This window comes from Monosiga brevicollis, genomic scaffold (genome assembly GCF_000002865.3).
Source record: "Monosiga brevicollis MX1 MONBRscaffold_2 genomic scaffold, whole genome shotgun sequence".
NCBI classification, from domain to species: Eukaryota; class Choanoflagellata; order Craspedida; family Salpingoecidae; genus Monosiga; species Monosiga brevicollis.
Window position 1 is genome coordinate 2,781,985 of NW_001865039.1, and position 15,794 is coordinate 2,797,778.

Sequence of the window (15,794 nt, forward strand, 5' to 3'; positions counted from 1 at the left end):
GATCTACCAAATTTTGCTGACAATAAGCCCGTCGTCAGGCAATGTACCAAAGTGTAGCCATGCTCCCACTTTAAATATTACCGTTCAACAACTGTTTGAAACACTACCATCCAACCCTATGATGTACACATGTAACCTTGGTAGAGTTCATGGGCAATGTGGACCACGTCATGTCAGCAGTGCTGTTGGCGTGTAGGGGGGGGGGGGGGGAAGCAAACGGCAGTCGAGCAATACCAGCAGCGGTACTGCAACAATCGCAGAGCACCCAAGCGGTACCACACCAATCGCACGCACGCACGCGCGCGCGCGCGCACACACACACACACACACACACACACACCATACAATGAAAAAGCACCGCTCGTGCATGCTTAGGGTGTGTTAACTCAGACGAAGCATCCCCCACCACCACCACCTTGTATGGAAGCTGTTTCACGACGACGTCATTTTCCTTTTCTCTTGTGGCTCTTTCTACGGCCATCCAATTCAAAGGGAGTGTTGTCAAGGTGAGGCCTGCGTTGACAGGAGGGCCGGGTTCTGGTCGGTGGTGGTGGCTGGATATGGGTTGGTCCGCATGTCGCTGAGGCGCTGGTGGAATGTCTGGGCAGAAGTGCCCGAGCCTTGGGATGTGTGCTGCCAATTAATTGGCAGCATCATGAGTCTGCTTCAGCTCCTTGCTCTTCTCCGTCATCACCATCACCATCATCACACATCAACAAAAACAGCCTGACACTTTTGACACTTTTATTCGGCTGTGACACGAGTGAGCGCTTGTCCATCCCCTTGCTACCACATGCGTCGCCAGGCCGAGGCGAGCCGGGTCTTGCACTCGGGCCGGTCTCGCTTGTCCACAATTTTGGGCTTTTGACCAACTCTATCTGGATTGCACCTGCACAAACCATGCTATTATTATTATTATTATCATTCCCGCGTCCCTTCTGACTCCCTTTTGTGATCCGAGCCCTCCACAATCCTTGTCTGCTTGTGCCAAGAAGGTCTTGGCTGCTCTGCCACCCTCTCATTTGCAAGGACCAGTCCCGCCCGTGCCATTTTTTCTCTCTTGTTGCCGACCCACCCGCTGCCCTTTCATGGTTTCTCACTTGAGATACTTGTGTTTTTAGACCTCTGATATCTCGTCCTCTGCACCGAGCTTGCTTCCCTCTTGTTTCCTGTCAACTTCTTGACACGATGGCAACGCTCAAGCGTCAGCTTGTTGAGCAGCAAAAGCTCAAGGAGCAGGTTCATGGCCAGATGCTCAGCTCAGCCTCCCGGCGTCAGGCCAAGGCGCTGGAGAACGAGGTACGCACGCAATCTGTCCCCCACTCTGCCATTCGCCGGCAACCATGCCCCCAAGCTTCCCAGGCTTCGGTGCCTCGCCACGTTCTGACTCTGTGTATGGTGCACTGTGTGTGACACAGGAGCGCGAACGTCGCGTCGCCGAGGAGCGCTACCTGGACGTCTTGCAAGAGGCGGTGCGCATCGCAAACTGCCGCGACGCTGATCAGGCCGTCGAAGAAGAGCGCCGCCGTCGCGTTTCGGATCCAGATGCAAACCGCTTCCGGCCCCTTGAGGTTGAGCAGCACCTGAAGCAAGTCCACGAACAGCTTCTTGTTGCCTACAACACCAAGCTTGCCATTCATGCCACCATGTGCGAGCAGGCCGCCCGCATCAACAAACTTCGCTACGACATGGTCCTGCGTCATCTTGAGACTGCTGCCGCCCGCGAGCAAGCCCGCCATGCCGAACAAGCCGAGCAACAACGCCGCGTGGCAGAAGCCGCTCCTACTGTCGGTCACAACAATGTGCTCCACGCCATTTTGGCACAATTTATGGAGCGCGTCTTTGAGCTCCAACTGCAACAGGCCCGAAACAAGAGCGACGCTCACGCATACTATGACAACGTCATGCAGCGGGTGTTTGAAGAGCTTCAGCACAGTACCCATGCCAAGGAAGTTGACCAAGCGGCTGATCTCGAGCAGCACCAGCGCATTGCCCAGGGCCAAATGCAGCACGTTCTAACCGATCTCGAGCGCGCCGTGGCTGCCCGCGACGCTGACCAAGCCGCCGAACACGAGCGCGCCGAGCGTATCCACTATGATCTCATGACGCATCTGCACGAAGATTTGGAGCGCCGCAGTGCTGCCCAGACGGCCCAGGCCGCCGCTGCTGTGGGCCGCGCTGAGGCCCTGACCGATGATCACATCGAAGCAGCAGTGAACCATTTTGATGCCGATGCCATGCGTGAGCTCATGGTAGATATCGAGCGGCTAGTGCACACGCGTCAGGTCTGCCGTGCCATGGACGACGAACGCGCTCAGCGCAGTGCTCTGGAATATCTGCGGGCAGAAGTGCTACCTCAGCTGCGCCGTAGCAGCGCCGCAAAGACAGCCAATGCTGCCAGCGACCTGGAGCAAGCCCAGCGGGTACAGCAAGCTCAGCTCACCAACGTGGTTTTGCCCCAGCTTCAGTCGACCCTGCGTGCACGCGAAACCCGCTCCGCCATGGAGCTCGAGCGCGCCGAGCGCATGCACCACGACGTCTTTGGTCAGGTTTTAGACCAGTTGGAGCGTCATTGCATCGCGGTCGCTGTTGACCGTGCCATGGAAACGGAACGCGCCGAGCAAATGGCTGACAACGTACATCAAGCATATCAAGCCGATGTTCTGCGCCAGCTTCACGCCCACTTTGCGGATCTTGCGGCGCTGGAGGAGCAGGCGCGCCGCCAAGCCCCCGAGAACCTTGCAACGACGGCCGAGGTCATTGGGCAATTGGACGACCTGCACGCCGAGCTACTTTCTCGTGCCTCGCAAGCAGAAGCACGCGAGCGCTCACGTATGGAGCAAGACGAGCAGATGGCTGCTTCACACATGCGCGAGCAGGTATTGCCAGCCCTCCTGTCTTTTCACAACCGCCGCGACACGCGCCAAGCGGAGCAGGCCGAGCAAGCCCAACGCATGGCCCGCAGCAACATGAACCTGGTTCTGGGGCAATTGACCAATCAAGCCGTGGTCCAGCATCTGCGCACTTTGGTTGAGGAGGAGCGAGCCGCACAAGTGTCTCAGCAAACCTACGACCAGGTCATGGACGAACTGCAGCGTGCAACCAATGCCGCGCAGGCAGACCAAGCCATGGACGAAGAGCGTGTACGACGAACCCAGGAGTACCTGTTTGCTGCTGGTGTCCAGGAGGGTATTTGGCAAGCTGGCACGCGCCGCATGTACGAGGATCTGTGTCAGCAGCCGGTGCATGACACGCCCCCCACCGCTTCCCACCGCCACGCACTTTCTGCGACTCTTGAGCAGCTCACTACGACTATGCAAGCGCGCGAATCTGAGGCTGTGGCTCGGGCTGCGGCCACTGAAGCGGTTGCGCGGCATCAGTTTGTGGATGTGCTGGAACAACTGCGCGCACAAGCGGCATGTCGCGATGTGGCTCGTGCAGTGCAGGAACATATTCAGATGAGCAAGCAGCGGGGCAACATGCATCAAGTACTTCATCAACTGCGTAACAACTATGTGCGCGGCATGCTGCGCGCCGAGTGTGAGGCGGAGCGAGGTCGCCGCGTGCAGGAGGAGTTTCACCGCAACTGCATGGGTCAGCTTGAGCAGCAATACGCTGCGCATACGGCGGACCTTTTGGCTGAAGCAGAACGCGAGGAGCGCATGCGCGTCGAACACGATCAAGACCTGTTGGCTGCCAAGGAGCGTCACGTGGCTCGTCATTTTGCGGACATTGCCATCGACGAGGAGCGGCGCCGTCAAGTTGAAGAAGGCGACACGCATGCCGCGGATCGCTTTGCACCCGCGCAAGTGCATCTGCGTGAGGCGGTGGTGGCTAGGGCCCATGCCCGTGAAGTGGACCGTGCGGCCGAAGCAGAGCGCCAGGAGCGCATGGTGGTTGATCGCATGGCTCCAGTGCTCGACGACGTGGTGCGCGCCGCGCGTGCCCGGCAAGCCGATGAACTCGCTGCGGATGCGCACGCTGCGGCCATGCACGAGCATCGGTATGGGCCGGTGTTGCGGGCCATCGAAAGTACTATTAACCGTCGCCTTGCGACTCGCGCAGCGGCACAAGAACTGCAAGCTGCCAAGGCGCGTCGGATCATGGACCAGGTGTGCGAGCAGCTGCGTGCCAGCGGAGCGCGTGCTGAAGCCGCGCTGTTGGAAGAGCAGGAGCGCTTGGCGCGGATCAGCGCACCACGTCAGCCCGGGCAAGAAATGCTGCAGGTTCAAGAGGAGGCTGCCGCTCATGCTCGTCGGCGGCAGTTGGACGAGATTGAGAACCAGGAGCGGGCGGAACGTGTGCATCACGAACGAATGCAGGGCGTGTGCGCCGACGTCGCCCACCATCGTGCCAAGCAGGAGGTGATCGCAGCTGAGGAGGAGGAGCGCAGTCGCCGCATAACAGAAGAGCATCACGCCTTGGTCATGCAGGCCATGCTCTCTCACTTCAACCGCATTGCATCGAATGAGCTGGAGCAGGCCGAGCGCCTACGACGACTGGCCGTGCCCCCCACCCCGACGCATGGCGAGCTGGTGGCTCGAGACCGAGTCTTGGATCAATTGCTACGCACGGTGTACGGTGCACAAATTGCAAATCAGGTGGCTGAGGAGCAGCGCGACGCGACATTGCGCCATTGCTACACTCAGGTGTTGGACCAAATTGCTCGGGGTGCATCACACGTTGCGGGCCCCCGCGATACGGCGGCCCGACGCAAGTTCTGGAACGACGAAATGCCGATTCTCAGCTTCAACAAATCACAACGTGAAGCCCACTCAGCTGCCATGGTGCAACTCGTTTCGACGCAACATTGAGCTCCTTCGCTGAATGCGCCGCGTGCGTATGGACACTCTTGGCCCGTTACCGTGTCCGGGCCTTGATTCACGGTCCCGCGCAGGCAAGGCCTATCATTCATGCTCAGATTGAGAGTTGTTCTCGCGTGTTGATTGTGTATTTTGTCATCAATTGATTCGTCCCTTCCCCACTGCCTTGCGCACACGTCACAGTTGAACGATGCACCGCTCCTTGCGTCACCAGAAGGGAAAGGGGTGGGGCATATACATGTAATTCACTGTGTCTTCTTTTGACGACCAAAGGTAAGCTCTCGTACATGTTGCAGAAAGGATTCCTCCTATTTTTGAACAAGCGTGTTGTCCACGTACAGGCTGAGTGAGTGTTCTTTTTTCCCCAAAGCAGACCATAGTAGACAGGCTTTGCGCTGACACCGTACCTCGGCCATGAGGGCCATAGCCACAAATGCCAGCCCCACGACGCCCACGCCCACATGGAGCAAGACCGCATGCAGGTCAAAAGACAGGCTTGTATCGGGCAAAAACTGCATCCGTGAAACGCAGACCGCAACTAGCGTGAGGAGGTAGGACATCAGGACCATGTTTGATGGTAAACCCTCTTGGAGCGGATGCCCCAAAGCCGGTCTGGTGTGGACAATCTCCTCAATCACATGTACGCTATAATCACCAAGCGCACAGTAAGGCTGGCCCTGTAGCCAAGGGACGATTGCTGCCACCACGGACTAGGGCATACCTGTGGGCAGAGCGCAGAATCATGTTGAAGCAATTGGCTAAGATAAAGCCAACAGTGCCAAAGTAGCTGGTAAAGACGCCAGTCGCCAGCACAAAGGCCAGCGAGAAGACCACCATCCAGCGGTTGTGCGTGTTAATGTGTTGCTCGTGGCTTGTCTGCCGAGAGAGTGCGCGTCAGTAAGCATGGCGTGCTCTCAAGCCGGAACCAGCAGCTTAAGACAACACGTACCGCCGACACAAAGCATTCGGTGATTCCGTTGATCGCCATGAACAGCACATAGACAGCGTAGGCTTGCAGCAGTATCGGGCCTTCACTGGCCGACAAAGTTGGTCCTTGAACAAAGGAAGCCCCCGAATTAGAGTGCTGCATGCATAAAACCTCGAGTCTGACCAGTGTCAGGTTGAAGGCACGCGCAGCGGTCGCCTACCTCCATAGATATGCAAAAGCAGTTGAGCATAGCCTTGACCAAAAGCGGCGATGGTCGCGCCCACCAGGATCATGAGCTTGAACAACACCGACAGCGTCTGTCCAGCCACCTGCTGCGAATGCCAATACCACATGCGCCCAAGGTGGTTGAGGGGTTGCTCGTGCACAAAGCAACAAATCAAAGCCTCAAGCTTCCTTCGCATAATTTGCAAACCAAGCCATTCCAACCAGGTCGTGTTCCGAGGCGGCTTTGGCTGCGTTCAAAGCGGCCTCACTGGGGCGACGGTCAGAGGAATTGCCGTTATTGCCCTCGGACGACAACTCGCTGCTTTTAGCGCCATTACGTTCCAACAGTGCCGCGAAAAAGGGATAATAATTGTCCTCAATCGGCTACACAAAGTTTGGAAAAGACCCATTATGAGGCAAGGCAATTGTATTCGGCCACCATCGCCAGCTCTGTTGTACGGTACATGCAGGGGAAAAGAGGAGCGGGGCCAAGTCAGCTACCAACATGGAAAAAAAAGCGCGCTACCAATGAGCCAAGATTATGGACAACGTCATAAACGCCCTGCTGTGAAAAGGTCAGGAGTCCAAATACGGTCATCAAGTAGCTGAAACAACGGGCAAAGGGGTGAGCATGGCGCCTGGATTGCGCGGCCGCCCTGCAGGAAAGGCACACGCAGCCTCACCGTTCGCCCTCGGTCAGGAGCTGCTTCAGAATGCCATGCTGGCTAAACGCCCAGGCGATTGCAGCCATCTCTTTGTTGACGGCGCGATACCATGGCTTGCCCCTGATAGCGGGCCCAAAGTGAGCGGCTGAAAAGTCTCGGTGTACACGAACATAGCGGTCTGTGCTATAATGCTAGGCGTACCCCAAGCTGCGAGGCAGCATGTCCCACACTGATGTAAATACCGGATGTTGACCTTGCTGAACGTCAAGCAGGGAGGTACCGCAGATGTAAACCAAATATGTGGCTGTGGCGGGCAAAGTCACGCGGAGGTCATTATCATGCTGACAAGCGTTCATCCAGTCCACGTCGCTGTCGTCTGACTCGCGGAGCCACGCAAAAGGCGAAGAGAGGAAAGAGGCAGTCGCCTACCGGCATGCGCAAGCTGGGCCAGGCACACGTTGAAAAGTCCCCACTCGGGTCGCAACATGACCAGGGCCAGTCGGATGATGATGTTCACGGTCAAGGCGGCGCCCTCTGCCACGACCTGCGATTCAAGGAATGACACACGCCTTAGCTTGGGGCTCTGATCACGCAGTAAAGCATAAAAGGGGGTCAAAATTCATACCTTGCGGGTGGTGCGGAGATGAATCATTTCAATGACGAGCGCTGGCACGGCGAGCAGCTCAATTACGGCTGCAGCCGCGTAGCCCATCACGGCATATTCATAGCCGGGTAAGTCAGGCTAGCAAGCGGCGAGAGGGATAAGGGCATTCAGAAGAAAGGTGCCTTGTTAGATTGTGGCTGCGATGAACCGCAGAGGGCCTCCAAGGATGCCACACGTGCCAAAGCCGCCATGAGATTGTTCGCACCTGCTTGATCAAATTGGTCCAAACAAACCCAAGGAGGGTACTCCAAAAGAGTCCAAGAATAGGCCTGAATTCGCAGATTGCAATTTGCCGGCGATGGCGTCAGCATGCCTGGTTTGGCGGTTGTCACTCAAGCCATCATAAAGACGAGCGGGACATGCAACTGATACGAATGCTGGGCATGTGTCATCCAAAGGGCGTGGCATCAACTTACACAAGCCAGCAGAGATTGACAATGCCGGCCCAGTAGGCTTTGTTCCGCTCATGGCGATTAGCACTGAGGCAGGCTTTGATAAAAGCTTCACGTGCCAAGAAGATGACTGTTGAGTATAGCAACATGAGCCTAAGGTATCAGTGCCAAAGAGGTCAGCGTGCGACGGCGGTTGGCGGACGTGTGCACACAGGAATTGGTGAGCTCGCCACGCACCGCACATTGACGACGCCAAGAAACTCCTTGGAGACGTGGCGAATAATGATGGCGTTGGATACAAATGTTATCACCCGCAGCGCCAGCTAAGGGAATCATGGTAGGAGGCAGCGCCGAGCAACGGTATCGGTGAACATGGGTGCCCAACTGCTTCGAGGCGCGACCCTTTGGCGCAGGACTGTATGTTTTTGCGCAGCTGATCGAACCCTATCGCGTCATACCTGTACAATGACGTTGTACGAGGCTGTTTGGGTGGCACTGCGGAGCGCTGCTTCAATGGCCGAGCCTTTGCGTAGTGACTTTGCAGGCCCGGCATGCTCTGTTTCGGCTTGTGTGGCTGGGGGTGCTTCCTCACCAGCAGCAGCATCACTTGCGAGGGACCGTCCTTCAGGAGCTGCTTCGGGCACAGCCTTTGCTGCCTCGCCCGCAGTCGCGCGACGGCGTGTCGTCACCATAACGACGCTTTCAACAACGACAAGCAGACGCAGCAGCACCAGCAGCAGCACCAGCAGCACCAGCAGCACCAGCAGCACCAGCAGCACCAGCAGCACCAGCAGCACCAGCAGCAGGCGGAGGAGGGCGCAACAGCAGCACCAGCACCAGCGACGACAAAAATTTGATCGGTTGCCAGCAAAATGAGAGCTCGAAAGCAGTGAGCATATGTCATAATGTCAGATTTATTTCGCCGTGTGCGTGCAAAAACCGCAAACACCGCGTGTGCATGTGGCGAGTCGAGCATTTTTTTTTTTCTTTACCTCTGGCTTGTCTTGGTCGTGGTGAGCGGTAAGTCTGGAAGGCGATCAAACCAGGCACGATGAAGATTAAAACGCTGTCGCGTGACTCGCGCCAATACCAGCGCAAGTATGTGGGCTCTCCTTGGTTTTGACTGCAGCATTGGCGTCGAGGGGCTCGACTCATGCCTGCGTTGTGCCTTCCTGGCCCTCGACGTCGGCAGGACCAAGCATGACATTCATCCCATGCAGAGCAATGTGGACCCAAATCTTCATCCCCTTGAAGCTGCGCGCGAATACAAGCGTGCCGTCAATGCTGTCAAGATGGAGCGCATGTTTGCAAAGCCCTTTGTGGCCGGCCTTGACGGTGCGCTCGTATGACGTCGCCCGTTGACAGGGTGATGGGATAGTATTCGTGTCTTCTCTTATCTTGCACCTGCTACACTCGCGTTTCGACCCCAGGCCACCGGGATGGCGTGCACTGCCTGGCCCCGCACCCCAAGCGCTTGGGCGTGGTCTTCAGCGGGGCCTGCGATGGTGAGCTACGTGCCTGGAATCTGGCCAAGCAAGAATGCATCTTTGCACGCACGCTGCACCGGTGAGTCTGGCCAAGCGTCAACTGCACCCGACATTGAAGGGCCTGCTGATCGCGGTCTGCTGTTGAGTCTGGCTTGGTCTCAACTTTCCAATGGCCTTTGTACCACGACAGCGGTTTTATTCGTGGTATTGCTCTCACGCCCTTGGCCGACAAGGTGATTACGGTATGTTAGCCGTCTCACCCTGCTCACAGCTGTGCGCGCGTCATGACGCTGTATTGACTCACAAGCGACGTCATTTCATCTCCCTCTCACTTGGCGTTGTCAAGGTTGGCGCTGATAAGACTATCAAAGTCACCAAGCTGGTTCGTATTGCATGCTCCCATCCCTTGATGCTTCTCTGACGTTTGAGATGATCCTGGATGTTCCCCCGGCTGCCCGCTGATTGGGATCATGCTTTTATATTTGCATGTTGACATAGGATCAAATGGGTGTCGAGGCAGCCGAGCGTGGTCATGAGGATGAAGAGGAAGCCCCTTTGAGCATTATTGGGCAAAACTTCTTCAACGACGTGTCTCACCACCGCTTTGGTCAGTGGAATCACCTCTCTGCGTCCACAGCGTGTCGAGCGGCGCGTATCGGGCCGTTGCATATGCAGCAGTCAAGGCATAGTGCCGTGGATCTCAACTCTTTTGCATCACGCGCTCGCGCTCCTGTTATTGATGGCCGTCTCCGTAGAGGACAAATTTGTCACATGCGGCCCAACTGTGGAGTTGTGGTCACAGCTCCGAAGTGAGCCCCTGCGCGACCTTACTTGGGGCGTTGATACTTGTAATTGCGTCCGGTTCAACCCTGTTGAGACAAACGTTGTTGCCACCACGGCGGATGATCGCTCCATCACACTTTACGATATCCGAGCCTCATCTCCCATGCGGTATGTGCTGCTTCCGCTGACCTGATCGTGCTGCAGCCCCTTTGCTCTCCGGCTTTGCCCGAGAGAACAAAGCCAAAGGCTGTGCTTGATATGGCCTCGCTTGATATGGCCTCGACTCGTGTTGAGTTTTGTCATTGACCTCCCTCCCATCGCTCAATATTATAGCAAGGTTGTTCTTGAAATGCGAAGCAACCGCTTATGCTGGAACCCCATGGAGGCCATGAACTTCACGGTGGCCAATGAAGACCACAACCTGTACACATTTGACATGCGCAAGCTCAAGCACGCTCTCAATGTACACAAAGATCACGTGTCGGCTGGTAAGGCGCACGTTCCATCACCCGACACCCGGCACCCGACAAATTCGCCCCCCGTGGAGCGCCACCGCTTTTTCAACATGGCCCCACTGGTGCAGGCCAATCAGGTGTCGGCTTGTCTCACCTCCCGACCTGCCATTGCCACCCCCCCCCCCCACCCTGACTTAGTCATGGACGTGTCCTATTCACCAACCGGCCAAGAGTTTGTCAGCGCATCCTATGATTGCACGCTCCGTATCTTTTCCGTTCGTCAAGGCCACAGCCGGTATGTCTTTCTGGCGTTGTCTCTTTTCACCGTGTCATCGTCTGCCCGTCCGTCGTGTGCCCCGCGCGCATCATGAAACTAATCATCACGTCGTGTGTCCTTGCCGCGGAAACGGATGGCAGCGAAATTTATCACACGCAGCGCATGCAGCGAGTCTATTGTACGCAGTGGTCGGGTGATAACCGGTACGCACCCTGGTGTGCATATTTGACGAGCCGTCGAGTGCGCGATCTCTTGCTCTTCACTAACCGACCGACCGCCGGGTGGCGTGAATTTGTAGCTACATTTTGTCGGGCTCTGATGAGACCAACGTGCGACTATGGAAGTCGACAGCGTGGGAACACATTGGCACCAAGTCTTCACGGCAAAAGGCCAATCTCCAGTATCAGGAGAAGCTGAAGGAACGCTTCAAACACCACCCCGAAGTGCGACGCATTCAGCGGTATGCCCACATTCGCCTCGCCCCTTGTCTGCTTCTGATGCGTGCCTGGCATGTGATCGTGGTTTGCTAACTGAACCTGCCGGTTATGCTCGGTGCTATCTGGTGCGCTGCTTTGCAGCCAGCGTCATCTGCCCAAGGCCATCAAGTCGGCGAAAAATCTCAAGCATATCGTCGAACAATCAGAGGTGGGTTGATTAAATTGGGAGACAGTTTGAATGACGGTTGCGTGTTATTGGGCGAGCTTGACTTGCACTCTCTGGGCAGAGCTACAATCTGCGTGGCAATTTTGTTCATCATCTCTTGCGCAACCATGCTGTGGCTCACAGAAACGGAAAGAGGACAATCGTCGCGCTCACAGCAAAAAAGGCAGCGTGCCCTTCAAGGTGAGATTGTCCTTCACTTCTGTTATCATATGCATGACAATTCTGACCGGGCGCAAAGGTTCCCAGAGGAGTTGAAGAAATATGAGTTTGGGCGCAACGAGGGGCTACCTCACTGCTTTGCTTATTCTCTTAGGCGGAGCGGTCCAAGCACGTGGTGGCGGAAGAGCAGTAGCCAGTGCAACCAGGAGCAGGTTGACAATGTGTCAGGTGTCCCAGTCAATGTCATATTCGTGGTACATCTCCTTCACAGTGCAGCCCTTGAAGGTGGCTGTGCTCATAATCGAGACAAAAGCAGATACCGAAGTAGCGTGAGCATGTGCATCTGTGCATCTGTGCATGTACTCGAGCGATGTTGTGCGTCACCACAACAGTGACCAGTGCAGCAGCTCACTCAGGTGCAAGGCAACACTAAAAATACCGTACCAAGGTCGCCGAGCATTTGTTGTGCAATGTCTTTGATCTGGGCGAGTGACCATACCAAGGCAAAAAATGCATGGATCATGAGGTGAAGGCCCCTCCCTTGCACTTCCTGTCCCTGGTTCTGTCGCTGGCCAAGCAGGCGAATCAGACTTGTATTGACGACTGACTTCGTTGTATCGATGCAGACGGTCGATGAGAACGTCCAGCTCGTCAATGTTGTACCTAAAAGGTGACACATCCAGGACCTCAAAAGTCATGAGTCAAAGCCCAAGGCCAAGATGACAGGGAGTCGGGGCAGTTACTTGCTTGGCAGACATGGCTTTGCACGAGGCCTCCAGCTCAGCCACCTCGGCTTTGAGGGCATCCACATCAGAGGCTGCCGAACCAGCGGGCAACTTCGATGCTGGGCTTTGAGCGACTTTGGAAGGTGAGAAAGCAGCTGTCGATGTGGTAGGCGCCGCTGTATTGGCGCGCTTTGTGCCAACTGGAGTGGTGGGTGGGTGGGATGCTGGTGGTGACGCCGCTTTGGATGGTGGCGTGGACGCGCCAGGGGCCGACCGCGGGACAACAAAAGGCCTGCGCAATCGCCCGCGGGCTTTGGGTGTTTTATAGGCTGTGGCGCCATTGGCCATGGGGTCGCTACTGCTCGGGCGTTTGGCTGGAGATGACGCCACAGATGTGGGCGTTGTCGGCACGGCTGCCGACGCTGAGCCCGGTTGCATAGCCATGGACTTGCGTGGCGTCTTCAGCGGAGTTTTCAGGAGGGCGGGCTAGAATTGGCGATCCCAGTTGGCGCGACGAGTTCATGTACGTTTGTGCATCGAGGTTCAGAATGTGAGGTTCAACAGTACTGCCCTCTGATCTTCTGCTCAGAAAAGACCAGACCGGGGGAGAGATGGCACTCACGTGGGTGTGCAGGAGCTTGTCTGAGGGCCAATACATGTTGCACTTTAGCTGGACCATCCATTTCTTGTGCACGAGGCCCGCATCCACAAGGGCGCCAACACTCGCAATGCAGCCTTCGGGCGTGAGGTTGCGCTGGTGGGCAAACCCCAACAACTCTTGATGTGTATGTGGCCTGCGGGCATCAGAAAGTGCATCGTGAGCAGCATGCAGAAGGCCGGAGCATAGGGTCGTTTGGCACGCACTCGGTGGCTTCTCGAAAATGGCGCAAAACTGCCTGCTGCTCCAGCTGTCCACGATTCATGCCGTCGTTATCCAAACAAGCACCAACTGCCAGTCGCAGTCCTTAGGTGCCTTGGCAAGTCGCGTTTGCCCCGCCGATCCAGCTCAATCTTGTTTGTCGACAGTTTATCAGCTTTCGCGCCAGAAAAAGAGCTGTTTCGTTCCGTTATTCCCTCTCCTCAGCCCAAAAAGTATGACAATGCAAGAGACTGTCGACCCCTGGCTCAGCAAGAAGAATAGGACCGACGTTTTGTACCAGAACAGCGACGAAAGTCTGGCTTGGGCCCCGCTTGGTGGCAACTACAACTTTAAGTCTGTCTGCATTAATTCTGTTTGTCTGTCTGTCTGTCTGTCTGTCTGTCTGTCTGTCTGTCTGTCTGTCTGTCTGTCTCTCTCTCTCTCTCTCTCTAATCTCTAATCTCTCTCTCTCTCTCTCTCTCTCTCTCTCTCTCTCTCTCTCTCTCTCTCTCTCTCTCTCTCTCTCTCTCTCTCTCTCTCTCTCTCTCTCTCTCTCTCTCTCTCTCTCTCTCTCTCTCTCTCTCTCTCTCTCTCTCTCTCTCTCTCTCTCTCTCTCTCTCTTCTCTGTGTTCAGTGATCTTGATGTTGTTGTTGTGCCAAATCACACACCTCCGCGCTGCCATTTACTCATCGCCGCGCAGCCGCAGTTCTCTGTTTCTTCGCCACTCCCGCGGTTTGCTTCACGTATTACCAACCGGACCTTGCGTATCCGTACGGTGAGTTGTTGTTAACCATTCTCTCAAGCCTTGGTCTTCTCTTGTCGTGTCAACTCAAACCATGTTTTCCGACTTTTACATAGAAAAGCAGCACCATGCCACCCAAAGCCCCGCCCCCGGCCCCGCGCAAGCCTGGCCGCGTCACCGTCTACCGTGCCGTGTATCCGTACACTGCGCAGCATGTTCGTGTTTGAGGACTTTGCCAGGGCCTCGGCCCAGCTGCAGTTGCGCAGACTGTCGAAGATTTGTGCCAGCTCACCATACTTGTGCGTTTGTGGCCTCGTAGTCGGACGAGCTGAGCTTTGAGGAGGGGGAGATGATCTACGTTCAGGAAAAGGTACGTCAGTCACCAATCGGATGCTCGAGCATCCCCGCTAACCCTGTGCCCCTGAGCCGAGCCAAGCCGAGCCAGCCAAAGAAAGGAAAGCGGCGCAGCCAAAACATTGGCATCAACTACATGCCCAGTCCAGCCATGCTTGACATGACTCTTGTGCGTTTGTAGCAAGCTGACGGCTGGTACCGCGCCACCATTGGGGGAAAGTCGGGCATCATTCCTGGCAACTACGGTGCGTGGCATGCACATCCTGCTTGAACTCATCTGCCCTCGAGACCCAATCCCTGACACGCTCTCATGTGGCGCATTCGTTAGTCGAGGCGGATGGCAATGCAGAGGCCATTGATAACCCACTGCATGATGCTGCCAAGCGTGGCAATCTCAGTTACTTACGGGTTGGTTTTCATTGATGGTTTTCGCATCCTTGTTTGATGAAGTTTGACCTATCTTTTCCCCTCATGCCTTTGGTCTGAATCAGGAGAGTCTTGCAGCTGGCGTGTCCCCAAACGCACTGGACAAGGTACGCCTTGGGTCCTTGGCTGGTTGTGCTCCCCTACAAACTTCACAATCGGATTTGCCGCCATCCATCTTCGTCTCGCTGGCTGCATCTGTATCTGTCTCTGTCTCTCGCTCTGTCTCTGTCCCTGTCTCTGTCTCTGCTTTGCTTTGTGTGTCCGGGTGTCCGGGTGTCCGGGTGTTTGGGTGTCAGTGTCAGTGTCAGTGTCAGTGTCAGTGTCAGTGTGTTTGACCAGGCCCACTCTTATTTTTTTTTTTTTTTTTTTTTTTTTTTTTTTTTTGGCTTGCCATGAATAATAGGCAGGCTCGACGCCACTGCACTGGGCAGCGCGTGGTGGGCATTTAGAGTGTGTACAGGAGCTTCTTGGTCAACCCACCGTACGCGTCGATGTGCAAAATAAGCTTGGCGATACGCCCCTGCACAACGCGGCTTGGAAGGGAAGTGCTGAGGTCGTCCTGGCCCTGCTCGAGCACAAGGCTGATCGAAGCATCGTCAATAGCAATGGCGAAACCCCTTTTGCATTGGCCAAGGCGAAGAGCCCCGATTGCGCTCGGTAAGGGAATGAAGAAGACGCGTATGCCAGCCCCGTTTTCTCCGTCGCTCACTTGACTCTGTTGATCCTATTTTATCACCTTAGCTATCTCATGATTCGCAAGTCAGTGGTGGCTGATGATGATTATGGAGATTCCGACGAGGAAAACTAAGTCTTCGACTTCCCCTGCCCCATTGCCCCACTCCCATGTTCTGTTCTTTCTATCTTTCTTTCCTTTTTTTTTTTCTGAGCCATTTGAGCTCCAGTATCCTTGGGTGTGCAAGCCCTCTCTTTTCTCTCTTCCTCTCTGTGAGTGCGTCGTAATTGCTGTTTTCTCGAGCAAGTGGAGAGAAATGTTCAAGGACACAGTGTCCCAACTTGATCAATGTTCAAATGCCTCAATTGTATGTCGGGCAAAGTCTGGAAATCGTATCACACATCGCCGAGCGTACGATCTTTCGGTGCTTTTGGCACCTCATCCACTGATCAAAATGCTGTGCTGTAACTACTATGAATTATTCTTGATCTTG

The 15,794-nt window shown here is 55.6% G+C and overlaps 4 protein-coding genes across 4 annotated transcripts; 3 read left to right on the forward strand and 1 right to left on the reverse strand.

Moving 5' to 3' along the window:
* Window positions 1–1,188: 1,188 nt before the first annotated feature.
* MONBRDRAFT_35673 (uncharacterized protein) lies at window positions 1,189–4,968 on the forward strand (the record flags this gene model as incomplete). The annotated part of the gene is made up of 2 exons (XM_001742341.1): window positions 1,189–1,299; window positions 1,419–4,968. The coding sequence occupies 2 exons, from the start codon at window positions 1,189–1,191 to the stop codon at window positions 4,812–4,814; spliced, it is 3,507 nt and encodes a 1,168-aa protein (XP_001742393.1). The 3' UTR covers window positions 4,815–4,968.
* A 971-nt stretch (window positions 4,969–5,939) lies between these two features.
* MONBRDRAFT_22469 (uncharacterized protein) lies at window positions 5,940–8,389 on the reverse strand (the record flags this gene model as incomplete). The annotated part of the gene is made up of 11 exons (XM_001742787.1): window positions 5,940–6,083; window positions 6,199–6,360; window positions 6,503–6,581; window positions 6,660–6,761; window positions 6,843–6,945; window positions 7,071–7,224; window positions 7,267–7,383; window positions 7,511–7,574; window positions 7,722–7,850; window positions 7,935–8,020; window positions 8,156–8,389. 11 exons carry the CDS (start codon window positions 8,387–8,389, stop codon window positions 5,940–5,942), a joined length of 1,374 nt encoding a protein of 457 aa, XP_001742839.1.
* Window positions 8,390–8,672: 283 nt separating this feature from the next.
* On the forward strand, window positions 8,673–11,837 carry MONBRDRAFT_19326 (uncharacterized protein). Its single transcript, XM_001742342.1, has 14 exons — window positions 8,673–8,795; window positions 8,890–9,032; window positions 9,128–9,263; window positions 9,375–9,426; window positions 9,531–9,566; window positions 9,701–9,791; window positions 9,940–10,135; window positions 10,301–10,455; window positions 10,621–10,717; window positions 10,840–10,902; window positions 10,998–11,159; window positions 11,278–11,344; window positions 11,486–11,542; window positions 11,676–11,837. Exons 1-14 carry the CDS (start codon window positions 8,749–8,751, stop codon window positions 11,712–11,714), a joined length of 1,341 nt encoding a protein of 446 aa, XP_001742394.1. The 5' UTR covers window positions 8,673–8,748; the 3' UTR covers window positions 11,715–11,837.
* A 2,130-nt stretch (window positions 11,838–13,967) lies between these two features.
* Window positions 13,968–15,289, forward strand: MONBRDRAFT_14154 (uncharacterized protein; the record flags this gene model as incomplete). The annotated part of the gene is made up of 6 exons (XM_001742343.1): window positions 13,968–14,063; window positions 14,168–14,218; window positions 14,384–14,447; window positions 14,531–14,610; window positions 14,694–14,735; window positions 15,032–15,289. Coding segments are annotated over 6 exons (591 nt in total), but the record flags the coding sequence as incomplete, so codon positions are not given.
* Window positions 15,290–15,794: the final 505 nt, after the last annotated feature.